General features: G+C 39.0%; 1 protein-coding gene across 4 annotated transcripts in view; it reads left to right on the top strand.

Annotated features, from left to right (window-relative positions):
• HMGCLL1 (3-hydroxymethyl-3-methylglutaryl-CoA lyase like 1) overlaps positions 1-24,418 on the top strand; it is a 199,327-nt gene that overhangs the window by 40,885 nt on the left and 134,024 nt on the right. For 3 of the 4 annotated variants that reach the window (XM_032340293.1, XM_032340295.1, XM_032340296.1), the window contains exons 2-3: positions 7,707-7,787; positions 8,021-8,128. In XM_032340293.1, coding sequence (XP_032196184.1) covers positions 7,707-7,787; positions 8,021-8,128 — 189 coding nt within the window. Of the gene's footprint in view, positions 1-2,966; positions 3,067-7,706; positions 7,788-8,020; positions 8,129-24,418 lie in introns of those variants that run through there. The other variant, XM_032340297.1, reaches the window with a different exon arrangement.

Below are 24,418 nucleotides of genomic sequence, written 5' to 3'. Positions count from 1 at the left end.
ATTTGCTTCACCCATTCATTCATTTAAAAAACAGCATTTAAGTGTTTTTATGTGTCCACTCTGATGACTCTGACGTTTTTTGTCTTGTTTTTATTTATTTACTTATTTTTTTGTTTAAAGTAGACTACACCCAGTGTGGAGCCCATCATGGGGCTTGAACTCGTGACTCTGAGATCAAGAGTCAGATGCTGAGTTGACTGAGCCACCCAGGCACCCCTGATGACCCTGAAGGTTTATAATAAAAAAATGGGAAATGGGCAAAGTGGTAATTACAGACCTATTTTACTATAGTCTCTACAGGATCATAGAAATGAAATTACTGAATTCTCTTTCAGGAGGTTAGAAGAGTCTTGAGGACAAACTGAACCTTAGATAATGAATAAGGTTTTGTTGAGAACAATAACTAAGTATTCATTGAGGTCATAAGAATGTTGAGTTGCAATCCTCCCTGGATCTCCTGCATTTCTGTATGACATATTAGCAAGGCACTGATTAACTTTCTTTGGAAATAATTTTTCAAGGTGTTTGTCTAGCAAACAACCTTGGGAAATAGAGCAAAGGGCAGGTTTGCTTAATGCCCATTACAAAATACTGAGGTTCCCAAGCTCCCGTCATGCTTAGGGAACCAGTGCAAGGAAATGTCGATGCTCTGATGCTCTACTATTAATGCAAATAATAAAGCCTTTGTCTCGGATTCAAGAGTTGCCTATCTTCTGCTGGCACCCATAAACTGTGGTAGGGTTGCTTATGAGCTAGCACGTAGGGTATAATCTTAGTCCTTCACAAGTTGTGACACTTTGTTAATGAGGATAAGATGTAGAGGAAAACATGACTTCTTGAATGAGGACTTTGCCAACGGATGAAAGGGATTTGAGGGAAGTCAATGGAAATTGGTAACAAACATACTGATCAGATTTTGTAGTCAATTGAGCAAAATATGGTCTTCCATTTTATTGTATGTTAATGATGAGAAATTAGGAAGACGGTGGCTGTCTAGTTTCCAGGAAGCAGGTTCAAGGGCTGAGTGGTGCCTTGGTTATGTTAACTTTCCTAGGAGCGGGGGAACGTCCTTGGTCACCTGGAAGTCAGTCTCAGGTACACCCATTGTAACAACTAGTAGTAAGATGAACACTTTGTGGGCTGAAGCTTCTCTTCCCTCTTTTCATCAAGAGTTGCTAGGAGTATTGAAGGAATAAATTTGGCCAGCATTAGGAAAAGAAACCAGGTGAATCATAAGTACTTTGATTCGTTCAGTTGGGAGTTGATAGGGTGGGGTAAGTAATGCTTGTGTTGGAGGAACAGCAGTAATGGACCTTCATACAGCTTGGCCTGTTCTGCACAAGGTCTCTGAGTCTGTAGGTCCTGCCTGCTATACAGAAACTTTGGCCCTCTTGGGGACACTTGGCCAGGGTAGATAAGCTCCTATGAGGAGCCATAGATGAGTCAGCCATTGACTAATATGGGGGACCCTACTGACCTAGATTGTGTTAATAGTGCTGAAAGGCAACCTGTTGGAGAGTGAGAAGGGAGCCAAAGAATTCTAGATGAATTTTATAGTCAGCCTTGCCACTTTGCAGAAGTCCCTTAGCCAATACATTGTGACTGTATGAGGAATTAAGAGATGTTATCTTGATGATGGATCATATGCAAATCAAGCGTATGTCAGCCAGAGGGAACAAACCCTATTATCCTGCTGGACACCAACACAGTTATAGATGCAGAGTCCAGGGGTTTCCCACGTTAAAAATCAATGGTGTTCGTAATGATGATTTTGATATATAATGTAGGGCTTTGTGTGCTTTCCAAACATTGCAGGTTGATTTAATCGAGCTGGTAAGGAGCTACTGTGCTACCCAAAATTGAAAGTAAATGTGTCTTACTGATTCAGAACCCATTTCTCCCTCTGTGCCCCCAGATTATTCCCAACATTCCTCCTTCATCTGCTTTAAGGAAAAATGATAATTAGAAATTGTCCATCTGAGTATGCTGGGGAACTTTGGGGAGAGGGAGGATTCAAATGTTTATGGCTGTCATATAAAGGATCAAAGTCACCATCCTGCTCAGTCCCATGAGGGTGGGGAGTCCTGTTTCAACTGATGGGGTTTGGGCAGTGTCCATAGTGGGGAAAGAGAACCAGAGTAACCTTTTGAGTGAGGCTGTTGAAGCCAATACAGTGTACTGCTGTTGATTCTATATATGAACATTTGGTGAAAATTGATGTGTGATGTGTGATGTGATATGTGCCAGAGGGGATCATCTCAGTTAGGAAGAGCTGCATGTCTCTATGACTGGTGATGATGCAAATTGGAACTTCTCATGAAGTCAGGTGCTCCATCTGGAGTTGCTGGTTAGGATTTTAGATCCCTCACTGCCCTGGCACAGCTACCAGATACCTTTTGAATATCAGGTATTACCTTGCTATTGGGTTCTTGTTGAAACTGGACACCTGAATGATGGAGACCTTGTGACTGGCCTATTTCCATTTGGGGAGATCAGCTTGGACTCAATGACTAACAAGGTAGGACAATCTCAGCAGGCCTCACTAATCAAATCGAGATGGCATATTCGAGCAAGTCGTCACCCTGTCCCCTGCACAGTCTCAGCTTTACACAAAAAAGTGACAGTTGCCCTCTTCTGCCCACCCCGCTACGTGAAGCAGACACAGTTCCATGGTACCCTTCTATTCACAGTGCTTTTCCTGATGCCGTGGCTTGGTTTGGGGTGATATGGCCGAGACCTGATGATGTCCATAGGGCTACTGCAGTTGTAAAACCCCTGCTGTAGTTGCAAAGAACTAAAAATGGTTGTGGTTATTCCACCCATTCAGGAGAACTCAAGGCTATTACCATTTTTCTGGCTTACTTTGGGGTTGTGATCAATGCCCTAACTAACTTATCTGCCATTTGGACATCCTCGGACTGACAATCAAAGATACATGTTTGGGTGCTATGAATTGTGCTGATTGAATCACCTGAGGCCCATATTCTGCTGAGGCCCCGGAATCAAGCTGCTGATCGAGTCTCCATCACTGGAGTGCCGTCATTGCTATCTGGATCCGTCCTAGAGGTGAGCGTGGCAACATGCCCACCATCAAAAGACGGGCACCAAGTAAACAGCTCTTAGTTTCTGGTGTAGAAGCCTCTACTGCGTAGGATTTATTCAGCTGATTAGGCCTAGGACACTTCAGAGGAGGGTGAGGGCCAACACTGCCAGTTGTCTTCTATTGCTTATAGTTCTGTTGAGAGTAGTCTTAATTAAATGTCTCATGAGATCAGTTGAACAAATTTGGCCCCAGCCGTTGTTTCTAATTGGAGGAGCCAACATAGTGGCCTTGTAATTGTGAAAATTTGCTACAAATCAAGACAGTGTAAAAATGAAGCATGGGTAGGATTGGGAAAATATTCTCCAGGTGTGTCTTGAATTTCTATGTCTATAAGCAGAGTTCCAAGTGCCTTGGTTCCAAACAATCTTTTCAAGATTTTTTGTGTTGGGAGCAGCTTTACATGATAGAGTGTCTCCTTCTGGAGCAAAGGCTAAGGGTGATCAAAATCTTAGAAGATGGAGATACGGTCTTCCTCTAAAGCAACATGTAGGCATGCTCAGAGTCAAGTATAATAATCATGATGTTTATCTCTGGCCATGGAGATAGGCTTACCACCCATTACCAGAGTTTCGAGTTCACTAGGCTTAGGATTCCTTTCCTGTAATGCAACGCATTGCTTGTGCAAGTGTTACCTTGTCTTCTTTGCTTCTCCCTGTGGGAATTGGGGCTTGGGGACCCAGCACAAACCCTGATCCTCTAGCTACTGCTATTGCTATAATAAGCTTTTTTTCTCTCACCCAGGAGTCTTGTGCCTTTCACCTGCATCCTTGGTAGGCTCACTAATTAGCTTTTAGGTGGGCTAAAATTTCAGACCCTTTCCCATTCTTCAGTTAGTAATTATAAAGATATACCTCTAATCTAAATGGTCTAAGAGAACATTTTTGTTCACATAAAACATAAAATAATTGCTTCTTATTGACACAGAATTCTTAAGCAGTGATCCAGAGAGATCGGCTCTTTAATTTTTTGTTTTGTTTTGTGTTTGTCAGCTTCAAGTTTGCCATACTCATTGGCATCAGGCTGACTGAAGGCGAGGGCACTTGGGGGGATGTGCATGGGATGTTTTTCATGGGCCAACCCTAAAAGTAGTCTATATCTTTCACCTTTACATTCCATTGACTGGAATTTGTTCAGAAGTAACTATGACATGGGAGAAATGCAGTCCAGTCCTTTGTCTATGAAGAAGACCAATGGGTTTGCTGAAAAGTCTTTCCCATAGATAGAAGGTATTTCCTACCAATAGAAACTTCATGTGTACAGACATTAAAGTATGGAAGACATGACTTTGGCATGGCTAAAATCAGAGGATGCCTGAAGGGCAGTGTGGTAGAAGATGAGAGGCTTGTAGTGAATCCTTTCACCTTAGTCTCTGAAGGTGACTGCTGGATGCTGAAAGATTCTAATGCTGGAAAAACAAGATTAGCAAGACTTCTTAGGGAGGCTATAACAATAGACTGAGGGGGAAAAAAATGATTTTAATGAAGCCAGTGAAAGAAGAGGTTCACTAATACAATCAACGGGTAATTATCAGGCATAGTCTAAGCATTAGGCATTGTGCTCGATGCTGGCAATCTGCCAAACTCAAACCAGTAGTAAATGGACACTTAGCTATCAGTAGCTTGTGGTGGAGAAATATCTGAGGAGAGGCATGAGGTGGGGAAAGTCACGAGATTTGTTTTGAATCACTGACTTCTATGGGCTTGTATAGCATTTAGGTGAATTTTTTCAGTAGGCCTTGCTGACATATAGCTACAGCTCCTTAGAGAGATCCATACAGATATAGTAATGCCTCGAAAAAGACCAGAGATCATCAAGGAGAACTTGTTAACTCTTTGAGCTTACTGAACACACTTGAACTTTCTTCTGATTTCTCAGATACACTGCTAGAGGGAATACAATACTCATGCCTAGAAAGACAAAAGAATAGCGTGATATTCACGAAGAAATCTAAAATAATATCAACTGAACACATACACAGCTTTTGTTACGAGTGAGAGAGAGTGTACGTGGTGGGGTGGGATGAAGGTCTCGGTCCTTGGTCCTTCCCGTGGGGAAGATTTACGAGGAGATCCGTGCCAGAATAAAGACCACCAGAAGGAACGTAGCAAGCACAAAGCAGTTTATTAAAGCAGAGGCAGACTCTCAAGGTAGGCGAGTGGTCAGTTCCATGAGGTGGAGGCAGCCCCTAGGCTGTTTATGGATTAGATATTATTGGGTCTCTCTGGTCTGGGAGGAGCAGTGAAGTGCTTTGTGGTGTTCTCTGACGGAGGCTGCTTCCAGTCACATGGGGAATTCTTCCCACAGGTTAAGAGGGAGAATTTTGGATCCTACAAGGTTTGTACTACACACTGTCATGCCAGGCTTTCTCCATCCTGCAGGGCTGTACCCACAATGCAGATGCAGTATAATGAGTATAGAAGTTTCCCTGGGGCAAAGGTGGAAGAGGAGAGGGCATGTTCCACAACCTCTTTGGTCTGTCAGGCTCAAGGGCTCAGAAGCCACAAGGTCAGGATATGGTGCTCCCCAGCTTTTAATGTGTAGCTTATTTGTCACCATCCCTGCCTCTAGTTCATGTCTCTATCATTCTCCTTCGGGGACCTGGGACTCTGCCTCAAGGTGTTCCCTCCAGCGCTCATATCTAGCTTCTACCTAACACTTTGACTGAAGTGGCTGTATTGGGTAGGGGGTTCAATTTTTTTTTTTTTCCTTCCAGATTGTTCCTTCTGCTAGCTAGCTACAGCAATGTTACAGAAGAGGGCTTTGAGTTCTTTTATTGCATTCAGCAAATTGTAATACCCTAGAAAACAGTGTTCCTTGTGGTGGTTAAAGCACTGCTGTTTAATAAAGATGTCCTCTGCAGCCATGTATGCTCCAAGCTAATTGCTGTTACAAGTGCAGTTTCAGCAAACAATCCGTGATAATGAAAAAACTCAGTTTTAGATTGGCCAGTTTTGTTTTTCGTTACTGCAATCCTAGGGCTAGAGGTGACAGCAAGGAAGAGTGAACTTCTCTTATTTACTGCCATCTATCCTTCAGTGCTGCTTGCAGTTATGACCACTGTAAATGAGACATGGTTTCTTGCTTGCCATCCCAAGCTGAGCTTAAAGCTGAGCGGCCCCCATAAGCCCATGCTTCCTCAACCCTACACCCGTCCAGCTGCATGGATTCCAACCTGCTCGGAAGGTGTAGAATTGGGAATTCTTTTTCTTTGTGGCTAATTTTTGCTTATTGGATTGCCCAATTTCATGGAAATGTGGAGCATTTGTAGCAGGGATCATCTGGGTACATCTCTTGAGTGAGCTAATGCAGAATGTCAATAAAACAACATTGGCTATGAGCCCTAAAAGTACCAGGGAGCATTTTTTGTTGTCATAGAAACAGACTGGGTTCTGCCTCCAAACCAGCCACTTCACCAGTGTATGTCGATGATTGCCACAAGGAAAGAGTGGGAAAATACACATTGGTTAGTCCACACCTATGATTCCTGTTGAAAGGCAAAATGAAAGCCACTGGGAAGTACAGGTCTTGTTGATTTTGATAGACTCTGTCAGCAATCCCTTGAAGAAATTGATGGTAGTTACCCTCACTTAACATGGCTCGGAGAGACCAGGAGATGATTCCAATATTAACTGCAATATGATGTTTAGAAAGTTTATATTTTTCCTGTTTTAAACTAATGTCTTTCTAAATATGACATGTCCGTAGTACTTGGTTTAAGGCCAGAGTTTCTAGAGTCCAGACCTCTTTCCATTCCAGATTTGACCAAAAGGTAGAACAGAGCTTTGCACTGGGCTTAGAGTTAAATGTTCCCAGTGGAATATTGAGGGTTTAGGTCCCAGTGGAGGGGCTCTGTCCTTCTGCAAGCTGTGTTCTGGTGCTGGTTGTGCCTTGTGACAAAGGAAATAAACAGCAGACCCATTTCTCCTGCCTCAGCATTCTGGGTACAGGACAGAAAACCAGGGCCGCATTCCTCATGGAGTGTGGCATCTTTGACTGTGCTCAGTAGAAGTCTGTTAATACAACAGACTTCTATTTTAATTTCATTTCTGTTTTCTAAGATTGATTTATTTTCAAGAAAGAGAGCAAGTGAGCACGAGTGGGAGGGGCAGAGGGAAAGCGATTCCCAAGCATATTCTGTGCTAAGCACGGAGCGGGACACAGGGCTTGATCTCCTGACCCTGAGATCACGACCTGAACTGAAACCAAGCCATAATGCTTAACTGACTGAGCAAACAAGACACCCCAAAAGAAAGAATTTTTAAATTAATTCTAAAAATGGTGAATTTATCATCACATGTAGTTATTTAACAGTTTGCTCTTTAGATCCTGAGTATGTTTCCACAGTTATATTTTAAAAATTAATCTTTCCAGTTGTGACCATAATTAGACTGAATATCATTGAGCTAGAAGAAAAAAATGAGTTAGTGTTGCCAATAATATAAACTTGATATTTGGGTCACAGCATTGTGTCGGTTTCTTGCTATTTTACATTTCTGGAGTGAGAATTTTACTTAACAAAGTGTAATTGATTGACTTTTCAAAAAAGCAAATTTTATGTTTTCACGATTAACCTGTTTTTCTTGCCTTGTATTTTGCATTTCAGGAAACATCCCAGTTATCTGGACTCCCTGAGTATGTTAAAATAGTGGAAGTTGGACCTAGGGATGGACTGCAGAATGAAAAGGTAGTTTGTTATTAGTTTTAGACAGTTTATTTCAAATGCTAAGTTAAAATATTTATTAAGATTCTAAACACTTTCATGCGTTTCATAGATTACATAATTATGTTTGTTCTGAATTGCTATTAAATGCATGCATATTAAATATAATTTGCTTTTGATAGGAAGTTATTTTCTGTTTATGCTTCCATAGACCTTATACAAAGTACTTAACAAAGTAATTTTTAATGCTCTTATAGGTTATAGTTCCTACAGATATAAAAATTGAATTTATCAACCAACTTTCCCAAACTGGCTTGTCTGTAATAGAAGTGACCAGCTTTGTGTCCTCCAGATGGGTACCACAGGTATGTAAATCCATAATTCCCTAACTGAATCTTTAATTCAACTTTTCCAAGATTTAGCAAATACTGTGATATAAATTGTGATATTAACCTGCTATAATGACTTATTTACTATGTTTTTACTCAATATTAGCTCATGCACTGAGACATGATTAAAGAAAAACCCCTATCACGAAACATCTTCTAAAAAAGTATTTGGAACTCTATCCTAAGCCTACCTGACTATATGTTATAATAAATTAAGGGGTAGACAAGGCACTTAAATAGCCATTTAGGAGCTTGCCATCCACTTACTATGTTACCAACCTTGTGAATAGTCTGAATATTTTCAGGTGCTTCAGTGTTTTTTTTGCCTGTTAGAATGGAATATTGATGATGGCCTGATGATACTCTCTCCATATAATCTCATATTGATTAGAAAGGTAGATGTGTATTCTTTCCTTTTTGTTTTGTGTTGTGTTGGAGAGAGAGCAGTGGAGGGGCTGAGGGAGAGAGAATTATAAGCAGGCTCCATGCTCAGCATGGGGCCAACCCAGGGCTTGATCTCAAGACCCTGAGACAAAATCAAGAGTCGTTTGCTTAGTCAACTGAGTTACCCAGGCACCCCTACACTTTGCTTTTTTTTTCTTTGCATTTAATATTTGCAGATAAGGCAAAGTAAATTGTCTAGAATCTCCTTTTTTTTAAGGTCTGTTTATTTAGAAAGAGGGGCAGAGGCAGAGGGAAAGACATTCCCAAGCTTACTCCACTCTGAATGTGGAGCTAGACACTGGGCTTGATCTCAAGAACATGAGATCATGACCTGAGCTGAAACCAAGAGTCGTATGCTTAACACACTGCACCATTCAGGCTCTCCTGGAATCTTAAAAGAGGATAGAGCCTTACCCAGAGTTGACAGGCATGTGGCAGCAATCATGACTCCTGAGACTTGGCTCTGGACTTTGAAACGTGATTAGTTTCCTTCACTATCTGATACATGTTCTCATTCCTTAGATCCTTCTATCTCTCTCTAGCACTTAACTTCACTGACTCCTTTCTCATCCCATTCCCTTGGTTCTGTTATTCTCCATAATTCTCTTTCATTTACTTTCCCAAGTTCTCTTTTTCTGCATCATTTCATTATAAGTTTAAGATTCCCCTAACATTCTGCCTTCAGCAATTTTCTCTAACTGTGCTCTCTTTCTCTCTCTCTCTCTCTTTTTTAAAAATATTTTTTATTTGACAGAGAGATCACAAGTAGGCAGAGAGGCAGGCACAGAGTAGGGGAAGCAGAATCCCCGCCAAGCAGAGAGCCTGATGCGGGGCTCAGTCCTAGGACCCCGAGATCATGACCTGAGTCGAAGGCACAGACTTAACCCATTGAGCCACCCAGGTGCTCCTAACTGTGCTCTCTTCTTTGCCTATCCTTCCAACATCAACAGTCACCTTAAAAGGATGACAGATCTGTACTTCTGGTCCTACCTTCTCCGATAAGCTTCAGCTAGATGTGTCCCTGGTACCTCAGGTTCAGCTGGGTCAAAATCAAGTTCCTTTCTAACTACCCGGCTTTATGTAAATAGCTCATCTGTTCTCTTTGGAGTCCCGGACTTCAGTACTCAAAGGTCTCTCTTACATATCTAGTCAGTTGCTGACGCAACAATTATTTTTCCTCAGCGTAGCTTACCTATATCTCTTCGCTTCAGTTCCCTTGGTAACATTAGTAATCCACACCCTTATTAGCCAATTATTGTGGTAGTCACTTAACTGATATTCATAAGCATTATTTCGCTTTTCCTTTTATATTTTGCCTATATTTTGTCTTTTGCTTCTAAAATCTCCCTGAAATAACAAGCTTCTAAGTTCTTTCTTTATTTTTTTTTAAAGATTTTATTTATTGAGAGAGCACAAGAGAGAGTGGGCTAGTGGGAGGAGGGGCAGAGGGAGAGGGATAAGACTCCCTGCTGAACACAGAGCCCGACGTGGGTCTCGATCTCAGGACCTTGAGATCATGAACTGATCCAAAGCCAGACACTTAGCCGACTGAGCCACCCACACGCCCCCTCAGAGATTGCCTTTTCCCTATTAAAAAAGTCTGGGAACTAGTCTGTTATTCTAGGTTCTCATTACTTTAGCCCCTTCTTTCATTTCCAGCCTTAACTTTATTTCCCGCCTGAGGATTCTGCCAAACCGAATTGCTGCTTGTTCCCTGATTGCAAGTCCTGCCTCTGTATCTCTATAGCACCTTATCTATACTTGCTTGTGCATCTCTCAATTTCTGCATTGCTCTGCAATTACAATAGGATGATGTAATAAGACTTAAAAGAGTGAAGCCTTTTAACTGCAAGACCTGGGAAGCACCAGAAGCCACACTAGCATTGCCAGTAATACATCACTTTTCACAGAGGCAGTTTTTCAAATATCAGGGTTACTTACACTTTTCCTGAAACAAAAATCTAACTTTTCTTTATCCCAGTTGTCACTGTTTATAATCGTATTTTTTTGGTAAATATTTTTTTAAATTATTTATATATTTATTTGTTTGACAGATCACAAGTAGGCAGAGAGGCTGGCAGGGGGGCGGGGGAAGAAGCAGGCTCCCCGCCAAGCAGAGAGCGCAATGCAGGGCTAGGTCATGACCTGAGCTGAAGGCAGAGGCTTAACCCACGGTGCCACCCAGGAGCCCTTTTGGTAAATATTTAAAAAATACTTGCTTTCTAGACTGTAGGAGTTATGGAGGTAGCGACCAAGTCTGTCTTGTTCAACACTGCACCCCCTTGCTTAATGTCTAGTAAGTAGGTGCTTAGTAAGTAGTTGTGAAATGAATAAAAAAGCCATCAGTCTGAAACAATAATAATGCATACTTTAAACTTTTTGGTATGGACAACTGACTCTTACGTTTGTTCATGTATTTGATCCTGTGTAATGGCAGGCCATAAATCTTTTCCTTAGGAAGGCATAGATAGCTTTATGAGACTAGATGCATTTCCTTGATGTTGCCATTTCACAAAATGGCTAGCCATTGTTATTTTACGAGCTGTCATTAATTTTACAGGAATGCGAGACTCTTTTATCATGTTTAAATCTTCTGTTTGATTCAGTCAGTGTTCATTTCACAAATTTGATTATTATTGGAGAGAAACTGGACACTTGAAGGTAATGAAGAAAGAAGGAGAGGTCTTGGTCATATTAATTGATGACCAACCACACTTGTAATTCAGATAATATATTTTACTAGGTTCTTTTCAAGATAGTATTTCCCAAAGGTTTTATAAAGCTGCTTACAAAATATTATTCTTTGCTAAAAAGATGCCCTTTGTCCTAGTCTATTATTACACAGCACTGGAAAATCTTTGATAGATTATTCCTGAAACTAATCTAGGACACATCCGGTGACATAGAGAAAGATTAGGCCAGGGTCCTTCCTTGAGGGCCATACTTCTTGTTTAGCTATTTAAAAGATCAAATGGTCAAAGCAAAAGGGAAGGCAGTCCATCTGTATGCAGTAATAGGGAAATGCTTTCTGGTCTCACATTAAATAGATAGGTGATGGGGCCGTAAAATAAGATGATTTATTCTGGGCTTGGTCTGGAGGTGAACTTAGGACTTAACCTATTGAGATTTAATGAACACTTCATAGTCTCAAAGTATTATTGAATAAATTATGGACTTCCTCTTGTAGCTCCTGGGGCCAGCTGTGATGAGGCAGAAGTACCTCTGGTACTATGCTACTGTCTACATTCTGCCCCAAGCTTGAGTCAGTGACTTAACCTCTTTGAACCTAGGAAATCCCAGCAGTGCTACCTAGAGCACAGGAATGCTGAGGGCAGTTAGGGCCAAGAGTGGCTCCCTGCACGTGAATGCCCAAAGTCCAAAGCACCTGGCTCCTGACCTGCGCTCAGCAGTGTTATTGGAGGGAATGCCTCACTAGCTGATGGACTGACTCACTGGACTCCACACAAGTTAACTTCCTTCTTTGTGGTCAAACACCTTTATCTTATAGACTAAAGTGTGTTTAGCTTAAATATTGAATCAGGAAGGCCTCATCTGAACAACTGAAGATACTTGTCCTTCAAATACTAAAGAGATGTTACATTTCACTTCTAATTTTCATGCGGTTACATGCATTCCAAACCAAAAATCAATCAGTCAGTCAATCAGTCAGTCACAAATCGATGGGCATCTGTGTGGCTCAGTCAGTTACATATCTGCCTTTGGCACAGGTCATGATCCCAGGGTTCTGGGATAGAACCCCATGTCAGACTCCTTGCTAAGCAGGGAGCCTGCTCCCACCCACCCCCAGCTTGTGTACACATTCACTCTCTCTGTCTGTCAAATGACTGAATAAAATCTTGAGAAAAAAATAAATCACAAATCTGTTAAAAAAACAAAACCAAAAATGGGGATAGGGGAGAGGCAGTGTGCTTAAATCAAAGATGATCAGACTGATCTTATGCTAGTCAATTACTACATAACATATCAAGGACTTTTCAAAGGGCAACATTGAGAATATCACATTTTTGCAATTTGATTTTTTCCATAGCTGTGTTTGGGTTTTAGATTTCAGTGAGCTTGCCTGAGCAGAGCAGTTTTTATTGTTGTGGGTGGAGGTCATCTCATCATGTAATTCTGCTGATTTTGTTGTCTTTATGCTAGCAAAAAAAGGCATTAAATTAGCAGAACTAATTCATAATGTTAATTTTTTTTGAAATTTTGTATCTTAATCACTTAATGTCATGCCATCATTTAACTTAATATCTGAGATGGGACAGGACAATTTTAGTCCAACAGCTTATGTGTAATGGTCTGAAGTAATTACTGTGTTTTCTAAAGACAACGAGTGTGCCTCTAAACCCGTCGTCCATTAATTCTCTACATTTTCTTCTATTTCTTTCCCCTAAACAAAGGTCATGGGAATAGTCCTCTAGTTTATGTTTAGATTGCTGCTTGTTCACTTATTCTTTTTTTAGCATTTTAAAGCATTTTTACAGTTGCCTCCCACTGTTTGGTTTGGCAGCAGCTTTCCAAGGCAGCTAGAAGAAAAGTTCCACAGTAGCAGGGTGCCATATAAAACAGGATCCCACACCTATCATCTAAATGGCCAGAGATGATAAAATACCTGCCATTAAAAAACCAAAAAAAAAAAAAAAAACCAAAAAAAAAAAAATACCAAGAAACAAAACATGTTCTTTACAACTTATCTGGAAAAAAGTTTTCCTAAGAGTGACTTATAACATAAGAGCATTTGAAATGAATCCAGATAGCCTTTCGGTTTCTATGGAATGAACAATAATAGCAGAAAGAAAACATGTTTATAAAAATAAGCTTACTGTAATTTTGGAATGTGGCTCTTAGTAGTAAGCTATTTAAATCCTTATAATAATTTCCAAAAGTGAACAAATCTTTTTACATTCATAGTATTTAGCAATTTGGTTTTAACTATTTTCATTCACATGAGTGATTAAAGTGAGTATCATTTACTGAAGAATAAGACTACAGGAGAGCATGGGTGGTTCAGTGGGTTAAGTGTCTGCCTTTGACTCAGGTCATGATCCCAGGGTCCTGGAATCAAGCCCCAAGTCAGGCTCCCTACTCGGAGGGCAGTCTTTGCTTCTCTCTCTCCGTCAGCCCCTCCCCCTGCTCACGATTGCTCTCTCTTGCTGATTCTCTCTCTCAAATAAATAAAACCTTTAAAAAAAATAAGTAAAAGAAAACTACATAAAATGTATACAACAGTCTGTGCTTCTATAGGTCATATGCAAAATCTCGGCAAATGCTCCCTCTTAAATTAATTTTGAACTATTGAAAAAGTTCATGATGTAGAAATAGATTTTCTCCATAAAATTAGAAATACACTTAAAAACCCTAACAATTACTGATGAATCAGTTGAACAATTAAAAACACTGCCAAAGTACAATGTTAAGCAAAGGTAAACTTTTCCCTGCCCTCCTCTCAGTGTGTGACAGAATTCTTTATTAGTAATGAAAACAGTTACTGGATTGAACTTTCAAATACAGCCTTACATTGGTGAGATGCGGGAGGCAGTAGCTTCTGCTTCTGAGGGTCCCCCTGTTTCTCTTTCTGGCTCTGCTCTTGCTGAAAGGATGCGTGTGTGGAGAAGCAGCAAGGAAGAGGGTAATTTAGCATAGCTGTTGAGTGTGTGAGTGTGTGCGTGTGTGTGCATGAAAGAGAACCAGCAAGCATGTGCACACACACAGAGCCCCCATATTATTTTGCTTATGAGGCACAGTTAACTGACAGGGTAATCATCATCTGGGAAGTGTTCCAGTGCAAGTCTCCTTTGTTGTACTTCAGGTGAGTCGGCCTCTGCCATCTCCCCAAAGGGGATGCAGGAGAGATTTACCGAGACCACAGTTCCCATTTCATGACTACAGGGAGTCCTTTTACCCAGCTTGTTCTGGGGGAGCAGCTGAAGGAGGAGCGGAATTTAACCCCGATTCTCTTCAAGGGGAGTTGCCTTAGTGTGCTTGATGCTCTGTTTAGGACACACTTTCCTGCTGCACACTAAGACTGACTTTCACTTAATTGCCATCCCACTGCATAGTTTTGGGCCTTCCACATACCATCTCTGTAACAGAGATGTGTCTGTGTAATTACCTCAGTCCGCATTAAGTACCTGACCATCGGATCACCAGACCAGTCATTGGTGAGCTCTCCATTTCTTTTTTTCTTATCTCCTGAATTGGCAGTCCGGGTGCACACACCAGCACTGCCTGCTTATACACAGGTTTTATTATAAACGTCTGTTTGTTTTTGAGAGAGAGAGTACACACACATGGTGGAGAGGGGGCTGCAGAGGGAGAGAGAATCCTAAGCAGCCGGCATGCATAGCCCAGAGCCTCTCACAGGGCTTGATCCCACTACCCTGAGACCCCAATCTTAGCTGAAATCAAGAGTATCACACCTAACCTACTGGGCCACCCAAGTGCCCCAAAAGAAGTTTAAGGGTCTTTTAAAAATATATATATTTTTAATTTTTTTAAGCAATAGTTTCTAGCCTTTTTCCCCCCTCCCACTTATTTGAGCACATTGAATTTCTTACATGTCAAAAAATAATTGTTCAATATTTGTTCAGTATTTGATCTCAGAAGAAATAAACAAAATTCTTTAGTAAATGAGCTCCGATAGTTATTCAGAGTAGATGGGGATAAAATTGTGCTATGAAAGCTATATCCATATAGATAAATTTCATTAGCTCCTCAAGAAAATAAAAAACAAGCATATGATATTTTCTACCTCATTGTCCCCCCGGCGTTTCATGGCCTAAAGCACAGCCTCTTCAGATTGCTTCAGTACGTCCAGTGTTGTTCCACTGATTGTGTAACATGTGGCAAATATTCTATATGTGTGTGCACATGTGTATTCACATATATGCAATTGCCACATGTCCCTGAAAGCTAGTAAAAAGAATGCTGGTCCTATTTGATTATTTGCATGAGAAGTAATCCCCAAATTCATTCTCCTGAGACATTAACAGCTATTGTTTTTGCTCGTGGTTTCTATCAAGAATTTTGATGTGACCCAGTTGGGCACCTCTGGCTAGAGGTTTTCCACAGATGGTGGTCAGAGCTGCAACAGCAGGGCCTGGGAGGCTGGGGCAGCTGGGAGCTGGCTGGATACCTCTTTCTCCATGTGTTCTTCGAACCGCTCTCTGTGGTCTCTCTGTATAGGCGAGTTTGGATATCCTTACATTATGGCAGCTAAGACATCTAAAATGGTGGCTTAGTGTTGCAAAAGTGACTGCTCCAAAAGACAGGCAAAAACGATGTACTTTTTATAACCAAGTCTTACAAATTTCATAGTGTTACTTTTCCATAATCTATTAGCTGCGGCAACTACAAAGCCATCCTGTCTCAAAGGGAGGGGGTAGATGTCACCTTTTGTTTGGAAAGTGTCCTTCTAGAAGAGTGCGTGGTATGGGAAATACCCCTGGAGCTGTTTTTATAATCTGTGACACGTTTTTAAAAAGGATACAGTAATCGGGTTCCACATTTTTTCTTACTGATAATTAAAGAATAAATATAGTTGATAGAAAAGCAGGATCTGCATTCTGAAATCCCTAAATTACAAAAACATAAGTATTTTAGCACTGTCAGAGCTGCTGCTATTTACCTCACTCCTTCCCACTCCCTTTATAAAACTCTTATGTATCCAATGGGATTCAGGTTGGTATTTGAAAAAGAGGTTGTTGACTAGACAACAGAAGAGATGAAGGGGAGAAAGCTGTTTCCACAGCGCCTTCCAGATCTTTTTCCTCCTCGCCTCTGGTTAAGGCAGAAATGAGGTAGAAGCTGGAGAAACAGAGTCCTAGGCCTTTGTCTTCATAATCCCTTCTACCTCAAAGTGAAGCCAGCTTTTCCCTGTGTCCCAATTTCTAAATATGCTCCTGAGTGGAAGAGGAGGCCACAAGAGGGGAGAATCACCTCCTTCTGGAAGATGGGATAGAAGAAAAAAGAAAAAGCCAGGAAACAAAAGAGAAAAGTTAGAGATTGCGGTTTGACTCCATATCCCCAAATCCACACCGTCCTCCTGAAGATGGTGAGCACACAGAGGTGTAGGAAATCACTATCTTCACTGTAGAATATTCTTTCGTATACCCAGAAGCTGAGCCTTTCATGTCAAGACCTGCTCAGTAGGTCCTAACTTCTGGACGGACACCTATTCAGATGGTCTCTTGGAACCTGGTTGGCATCTCTGACCTACACACATGATTCAGTTCAGTGTGCTGAATTATCTAGGCAATGTCTGCTTCCTTTTGAAAGAGCAAATTGTAGCAAGTCCTTTTTTCTCTTTTCTTTTCTTTTTTTTTTTTTTAAGATTTTATTTATTTATATGACAAACAGAGATCAGAAGTAGGCAGAAGAGGCAGGCAGAGAGAGTGAAGGAAGCAGGCTCCCTGCTGAGCAGAGAGCCTGATACGGGGCTTGATCCCAGAACCCTGAGATCATGAGCTGAACTGAAGGCAGAGGCTTAACGCACTGAGCCACCCAGGCGCCCCATCAATGTACTCTAGAAATGAGAAGTAGCAAATAGATTTTTTATTACTCTTTGTGAGCAAACATCATGCATTATTTTAAGTTACTGTATTAAAATATTTCTCTAGATTTGCAGCCAAAGTTTTCTCCATTTAAGAGTAATCAGATGTATTCTGAGTGCTATACTAGTCTCTCTACAGTATGGTGTTAATTTGATTTCTATCCTATGTAAGTTTTGTTCATATAATAGTGGGTATTACTTACTATAGCCTTACAAATAATGATGATATAAAAGCTTGCATTTCTCTGATCCAGAGTGGCTTTGCTTAATCATTTGCTATATTTTTAATCATTGACTAAACTGAATGGAATATTTTAAAGTATTTTTTTAAAATACTGCACAACTACTTCATCAGTACTATTCTCACATGAGGCAAGCAAATTGCCTAAAACATATTCACAAACTTTTATTTTATTATTAATATTTTTTAAAGATTTTATTTATTTGAGAGACAGAAATCATAAGTAAGCAGAGAGGCAGGCAGAGAGAGAGTGCAGGGGAAGCAAGCTCCCTGCTGAGCAGAGAGCCCGATGTGGGGCTTGATCCCAGGACTCTGGGATCATGACCTGAGCCAAAGGCAGAGTCTTTAACCCACTGAGCCACCCAGGAACCCCATATTCACAAACTTTTAAAACACCTTTTATCTCAGAAAAGAACATGGACTATAATAAAAAATAATAAATAAAAAAGTAAAAAACGAACATGGAAATATGAAAATGAGTGTTTTAGTTATAATAGTGTAATTTACTGTCTTTTTTTTTTCTTTTTGAACAGGTTTAAGGTCTACTTTGTAATAAAATTAGAAAAGATAGGAGTTACTAACATTATACATATTACTCCACATTCAATATCAACTTGCTCTGTAGCTAGCATGAGTTTCACTACTGTATCCAAAGCAAAACTTCTGTTTAAGAGCAATAATGTCAAAACTCTACTGGTTATACTTTCCTTTTTTTTTTCTTCATGCTAAAGGTGTAATTCAATATTTTGGGATTTTTTTTTCCCTCATGAAGCCAAAAACTATAATTATACTCAAAGATTTATTATGCTCCATGTTTACTGTTTTTATGATTACTTAATTTGATCAATCATATTTTGACCAAGAAATTGGGGGGGGAGTAGTTTGTTCTTAGATTTATAAAAGGAACCATAACCAAATGTTAAAACTCTTTATCTTACCTTTTATTCACTTATATTTAATTTACTGTGTTTATCATATTTCTCTACTATTTCCCATGAAATAAAGAAACAGTTGTTCAAAGCCAATTTCTGTATCTGATTAAACTGATCTTAAAGTCTGGTCTTTTAGGACTATTGATATGTATTGACGGTTGGAAAGTCTGCATATAGTAGAATTGCATAAAAGCTGAATAGAAGTACATTTTGGCACAGAAAAGACTTGAGTCTATCTTTTTAATGCTCTTTTCATCACTGCACTAGTTAGTTTGTTGGTAAACATTATCGATTTATTTTAGTGTAAACTATTCCATTGGTATGTCTCCTGACTAAACCACTTAAATGCAGTCCCTTGTAATAAGCAGAGTATGCCAAGGAATTGAAGTTCCTTTCAAAAATTGATGATCCTTGTATACTGAACAATGAAAGCAAAAATATTACACCAATCATTTTAAAATAGATTGATTTAAAAGATATATTTTGTTAATAAGTTCATAAAGAATTGTGATTTATAATTAATTTTTAAAAAGTGAAGTTTGGGGGGCTTTGGGGTCTAATTTTTAGGCGCACACATGTGAATACAGACACTCTTATCTAAAATGTCTGGTTAAATTTTTGGACCATTGTCTAAGAATAATAGGTAGTAAACAGATTTAGATAAATAAACATTCTAAAATTAACATTACATTCCAAAAATCACATTAAAGAATCGATTAAATTTCATACTTAAAAACTTTTCTGTTATACTTGAAACATTTTTACCCATATTCACTTCTCTTGAATACTGAATTTATAAAATTAGTCTGATTTTAATTATAGTTTAGAAGAGCATCTGTGAATTTTAAAATGTTTTCATTGTTAATATATAGAACATTCTTTGAAGAATGCTGTTCATTTTATAAAGGTCTTGGACAGCTTCTGGTTTGTAATTGCAAAAGTACATTGGTTATAGTTGTTTTAAGTATTCATGTTCATGTGTGTCTTTTTAAACTGTATTATTAAGTACTTTCTGAAATACCAACATGTCAAAGCTGGTTTGTGCCAATAACTTTAGAACACTAATACAGCTTACTCCCAACCTTCACATCCTGCTGTGATGAGACACGCTAATAAATTGTAACACTACTCTCAGTTAAGACTGATGAATTTTGTTATTGAATTCATCTTACAATATGTATTAAGAAATGCATTTCTGGGGTGCCTGGGTGGCTCAGTGGGTTAAACCCTCTGCTTTCAGCTCAGGTCATGATCCCAGCCAGGATTCTGGGATCGAGCCCCGCATCGGGCTCTCTGCTTGGCAGGGAGCCTGCTTCTTCCTCTCTCTCTCTACCTGCTTCTCTGCCTACTTGTGATCTCTGTCTGTCAAATGAATAAATAAAATATTAAAAAAAAAAGAAATGCATTTATTAGTAACTGCAAAACAGTTGTACTTTTCTTCAGGCCCTCAGGTTGCAGGTTTCCTGAGCTTTTAGTGTTACTATTACATCTACTGTTTAGATACAGTAACATCTACTTTTTCTAATGGAATGGTAGAAAATCTGGAACCTGACTTTTACTCACTTATGATGTGATTTGGCAAAGTATTTTTTAATCTCTCTATGGCTTAGATCCTTTTTATTTATTCATTCACCCACTCATTGCTTCCCTTGTATCTATCAAGAACTGTATCAGGTTCTTTGTTGAGCTCAAAATTGACTAATGTGTATTTACTAGCAATAACCATAATGTTGACACAAGGCAATTGTAAAATTAAAATGGATAATGGGAACGAAATCACTATGAACAATGAAAACTTACAGGATTTAAAATCAAATGAATATCTGTAAATTAGTTATAATAATATAGAACCTGGTAACCAGGACACATTAAGCAGTTGGCCATCTGTCACTCTGTCCAATATTTTAAAGTTCTGCATTCTCTACTGTTGACAAAAAAAGAGACCTCCAGATCCATACAGCGGCCAAATCATTGTATTTGATTATACAACTTTCACAGTGATGGCATTGCTTTTCACAGTAGTGAGACCATTTTACTATAGCCCTTAACTGCCAGTGAGCTAGTCTCCCTCTAACCACCCAGGCTTACCCTCTTCTCGGTGTGACTGTCCACTGTGAATAGAGGTGGCTTATAGAAAGACGTGTAAGTAAAGAAGGGGAACTCCATTTAGTCAGTATAGAATGAGTAAAATTAGATACAGTATTTTAAAAATGACTTCTTCCATGCATGGAGAATAACAATGTTGACAGTGTTATTATCAGACACAAAGGCATGATATATGAGAGGCAACACAGTTGACTGGAAAGAAAATTATGTACTGGGAGCTTTGAGACTTCTTGCCCCTACTTCAGAGTGATGTTGGGAACATGATTGTTTTGACACGGGAAGACCAGGAGGGTGGTCACGAAGGCATTGACCTGAACAAAGAATAACTAATGTGTATTTGTTATGTTTATCTTAGGAAACTGGGAACTGTTATTGAATAAAATGACTGGTTTCTCTGTCTGAAACTTTGGTCTTCCGGTCTATAACCCGCAAATCCATTGGGTAGATTAGGTTTATTTTGTAATTTAAAAATGAATATTTGTAGACATTAATAGATTATGATTAAAATGTCCTGTCTGCATTTGCATAAGAATAGGGGTCCTATGTTACTTGATTTGGTCACTCTTGAAAAGCATGTGTGTTCCATCCAGTACTAGGAAGTACAGAAGTCCTTAGAATACAAAGGTAATGTTGAATAAAGTAGTTCAGGAAATTATACACCAGACCAAATTAGTTTTAATGCTTCTGAACTTAAGAAGTTTTTTAAGTGTGGTGTCAGACCATTTTAGTACTGTAGCCAAAACAGGGTATTGGGTAGGGGAGGGGGGAAAAAACTAGATGTTCAATTTTCCAGAGATTTCCTGTGTTTATTATTATAAGACGGTGATTTATTAAAACTGTCTTACTTCTTCAAGCAGACCAAAATTTCCTGTGTGCTACTGAGGCTAAGATATATGGGGTTTGTGCAAAGAGTCTGTGAATGAGACAGGGTTATAGTACCCAGGCTACAATGCTGTTCATAGCTGGATAGAGTGTTTTCACCCAGAATTGTCAGGAAGAGCTCTAGTCTCATTTTTTTCTCATTACTGAAATTACAGTTGTATTACGGTTAAGAGGAGTTACTGAGTTATAGTGTCTGAAACCACGTTATTTACATTTTTATAGTAATTGATGGCATGTGTTGAAGAAATTATACATTCTGTACCCATCTTTCCTGCTACTCTGCTGCCTATGGAAAGTAATACCATCAGTTACATCTCATCTAGCTAGTAGAGATGGTAGGCAAATGCCTTCTGACATTGCTTGCTTATGTTGAAATTATGTGAATGTTGTCCTAGGTGATGGTGGTAGAGTTGAGGCAAACAAAAACAAAAAAAATCCTCCAAAACTGCTTTTAAAAATGATTCGGCAGACTATATTACTAAGCAGGGGGAAAATGAGGGTTAACAGTCCATGGGTTTAACTCTGTTTCCTGGCATAATTTACAATGGTTTATTAAGCAGAGAATTTATAAACATGCATAGACTCAGAGATATTGTGGATATACCAAGAATAAGACATTCCAGACTGATCTCATTACTTTCTCGGTAGGTTTTTGTTTTTGTTTTTGTTTTTTTCATGAAGTGGCAAGGGAAAGGAATATTATAAGACACCATGACTGTGTATTTCAAGAAGATCCTTAATTATCTTGTTGAGGCTAAGAGCATAGTAAGACATTTCACCAAGGCTGATAATTTCCAAACTTTTATTCTTTAATCCATGGAATTTTTCTCACCCTAGTTAAAAAATATTAGTACCTCAAAATGTGCTGTGAACAGGAAAAGTACCTTAAAATATTTGTACAGATCCCTCCCAAAGTCCTGGGAGGGACCCTAGGAATGTACTTGCTTGGTCAGATATTTCAGTGAAAGTTACAAAACTTAGATATTTTTGTATTTTTCTTAAAAAAGCTTCCTCTCTTTATTGTAGTCATTTTAGAGCCACATAACCTGCATTTGCCTCCAAGTAAAAATAAAATGGATCTTTATTGAAGCAGGAGTAAGAGCCTCAAATGCACTGATTGGTCTTTCCTTGAGCAGAAGCCAGCAACAACCTTTTTTTTTTTTTAATGTTACTTTAGTCACCATAGAGTACATCATTAGTTTTTGATGTAGTGTTCGAAGAGTCATTGTTTACATATAATACCTAGTGCTCCATGCAATACGTGCCCTCCTTAATACTTACCACCAGGCTCACCCATTTCCCTACACCCTGCCCCTCTAACACTGGCTTCATAGAAAGAGTCTGGAAGTTTTCCTTTTGTATCTATTTTTTTTTTTTTTTTGGAAACAGCTTCAGGAGAATAGGTATTATTTCTTCTTTGAATCTTTGGTAGAATTCTCCAGGGAATCTGTCAGGTCCTGGACTCTTGTTTTTTGGGAGGTTTTTGATCACTGCTTCAATCTCATTACTAGTTATTTGTCTATTGTCAGTTTCTTCCTGTTTCAGTCTTGGAAGTTTATAGGTTTCCAGGAATGCATCCATTTCATCTAGGCTGCTTAACATATTGGTATATAGCTGATAATTTCTGGTGATTAATTGTATTTCCTTGGTGTTAGTCATGATCTCTCCCCTTTCACTCATAATTTTATTAATTTGGGTCCTTTCTCTTTTTTTTGGATTAGTCTGGCCAATGGTTTATCAATCTTAATAATTCTTTTAAAGAACTAGCTTCTGGTTTGTTGATGTGTTTTACTGTGTCTTTGGTTTCTAATTCATTGATCTCTGCTCTAATCGTAATTATTTCCCTTCTAGTGCATGAGGTAGGCTTAATTTGTTGTTAATTTTCCAGTTCTTTAACAGGTAAAGAGAGTTTGTGTATTCAGGATTTTTCTATTTTTTTTGAGTGAGATTTGGATAGCTATGTATTTTTCCCTTAGGGCCACCTTTGCCGTATCCCATAGGTTTCGGACTGATGTGTCTTCATTCTCATTGCTTTCCATGAATTGTTTATGTTCTTCTTTGATCTCCTGGTTGATCCAAACATTCTTGAGCAGAATGGTCTTTAGCTTCCAAGTGTTTGAATGTCTTCCAAACTTTTTCTTGTGATTGAGTTCCAGTTTCAAAGCACTGTGGTCTGAGAATATGCAGGAAATAATCTCAGTCTTTTGGTATTGGTTGAGACCTGATTTGTGACCTAGTATATCTATTCTGGAGAAAGTTCCATGTGCCGTTGAGAAGAATGAGTATTCTGTTGTTTTAGGGTGGAATGAATGTTCTGTTTATATCTATGAGGTCCTTCTGGTCCAATCCAAAGGCAACAGCCTTTGTGATTGAATCTGTTGTGATTCTGTCTTATTGATGGCTAGCATCTCCTGAGAAGTTTGGGGACTAGAGATTCCTGGGTCTTACAGCAGAGCAGGATCAGAATCTGTACAGACGGGTCCAAAAAATCTTTACTTATTTAAAAAGTACCTCAGATAGTTCTGATGATGAATCTAGTTTGGGAGGCACTGGTTTAGATAATTAAACCATGCATTTCTACCCAAATTGTTTAGCTTGAGGGTAGGATCTTTCTAGGAGTTTTCCTTGATCTTTTGACACATGAAATCTTTAACAGTGACTCAAATAAAAGATATAGACAATAGATTATATAGGAGTTATATTTATCAATATACCCAGTAGCTGGGTAATCTTCCTCCTCCTTAATATCTATAGTTATCGTCTACAAAAATTGTTCCTCTCACTGGGTTATTAAAAACATTTAAATAGATTATGCAAATAAGGAATTCAACACACATAAACCTAACATACAGACTGGCATAAAGTAAGTGTTGGTTTTTATCCTTATCACTATCACTGCTAACAGTAAAATCTTAGAAGAATTAGTAGAGACAAAGAATCATGGTTCAAAGATGGGTTGAATTCAAAATAGATAAATGACAAGGAAGAGAAATTTCAGTCAATTTAAAAAACAATTTATTAAATGCCTTTTATGCAAGGTCTTTAAGGAGCTAATAATTTAAGGAGAGAAACCTATAAAACAATAAATCATACAAAAT

Source organism: Mustela erminea, chromosome 4 (assembly GCF_009829155.1).
Source record: "Mustela erminea isolate mMusErm1 chromosome 4, mMusErm1.Pri, whole genome shotgun sequence".
Taxonomy (NCBI): Eukaryota; Metazoa; Chordata; class Mammalia; order Carnivora; family Mustelidae; genus Mustela; species Mustela erminea.
This window is presented reverse-complemented; position numbering and strand designations above follow the sequence as displayed.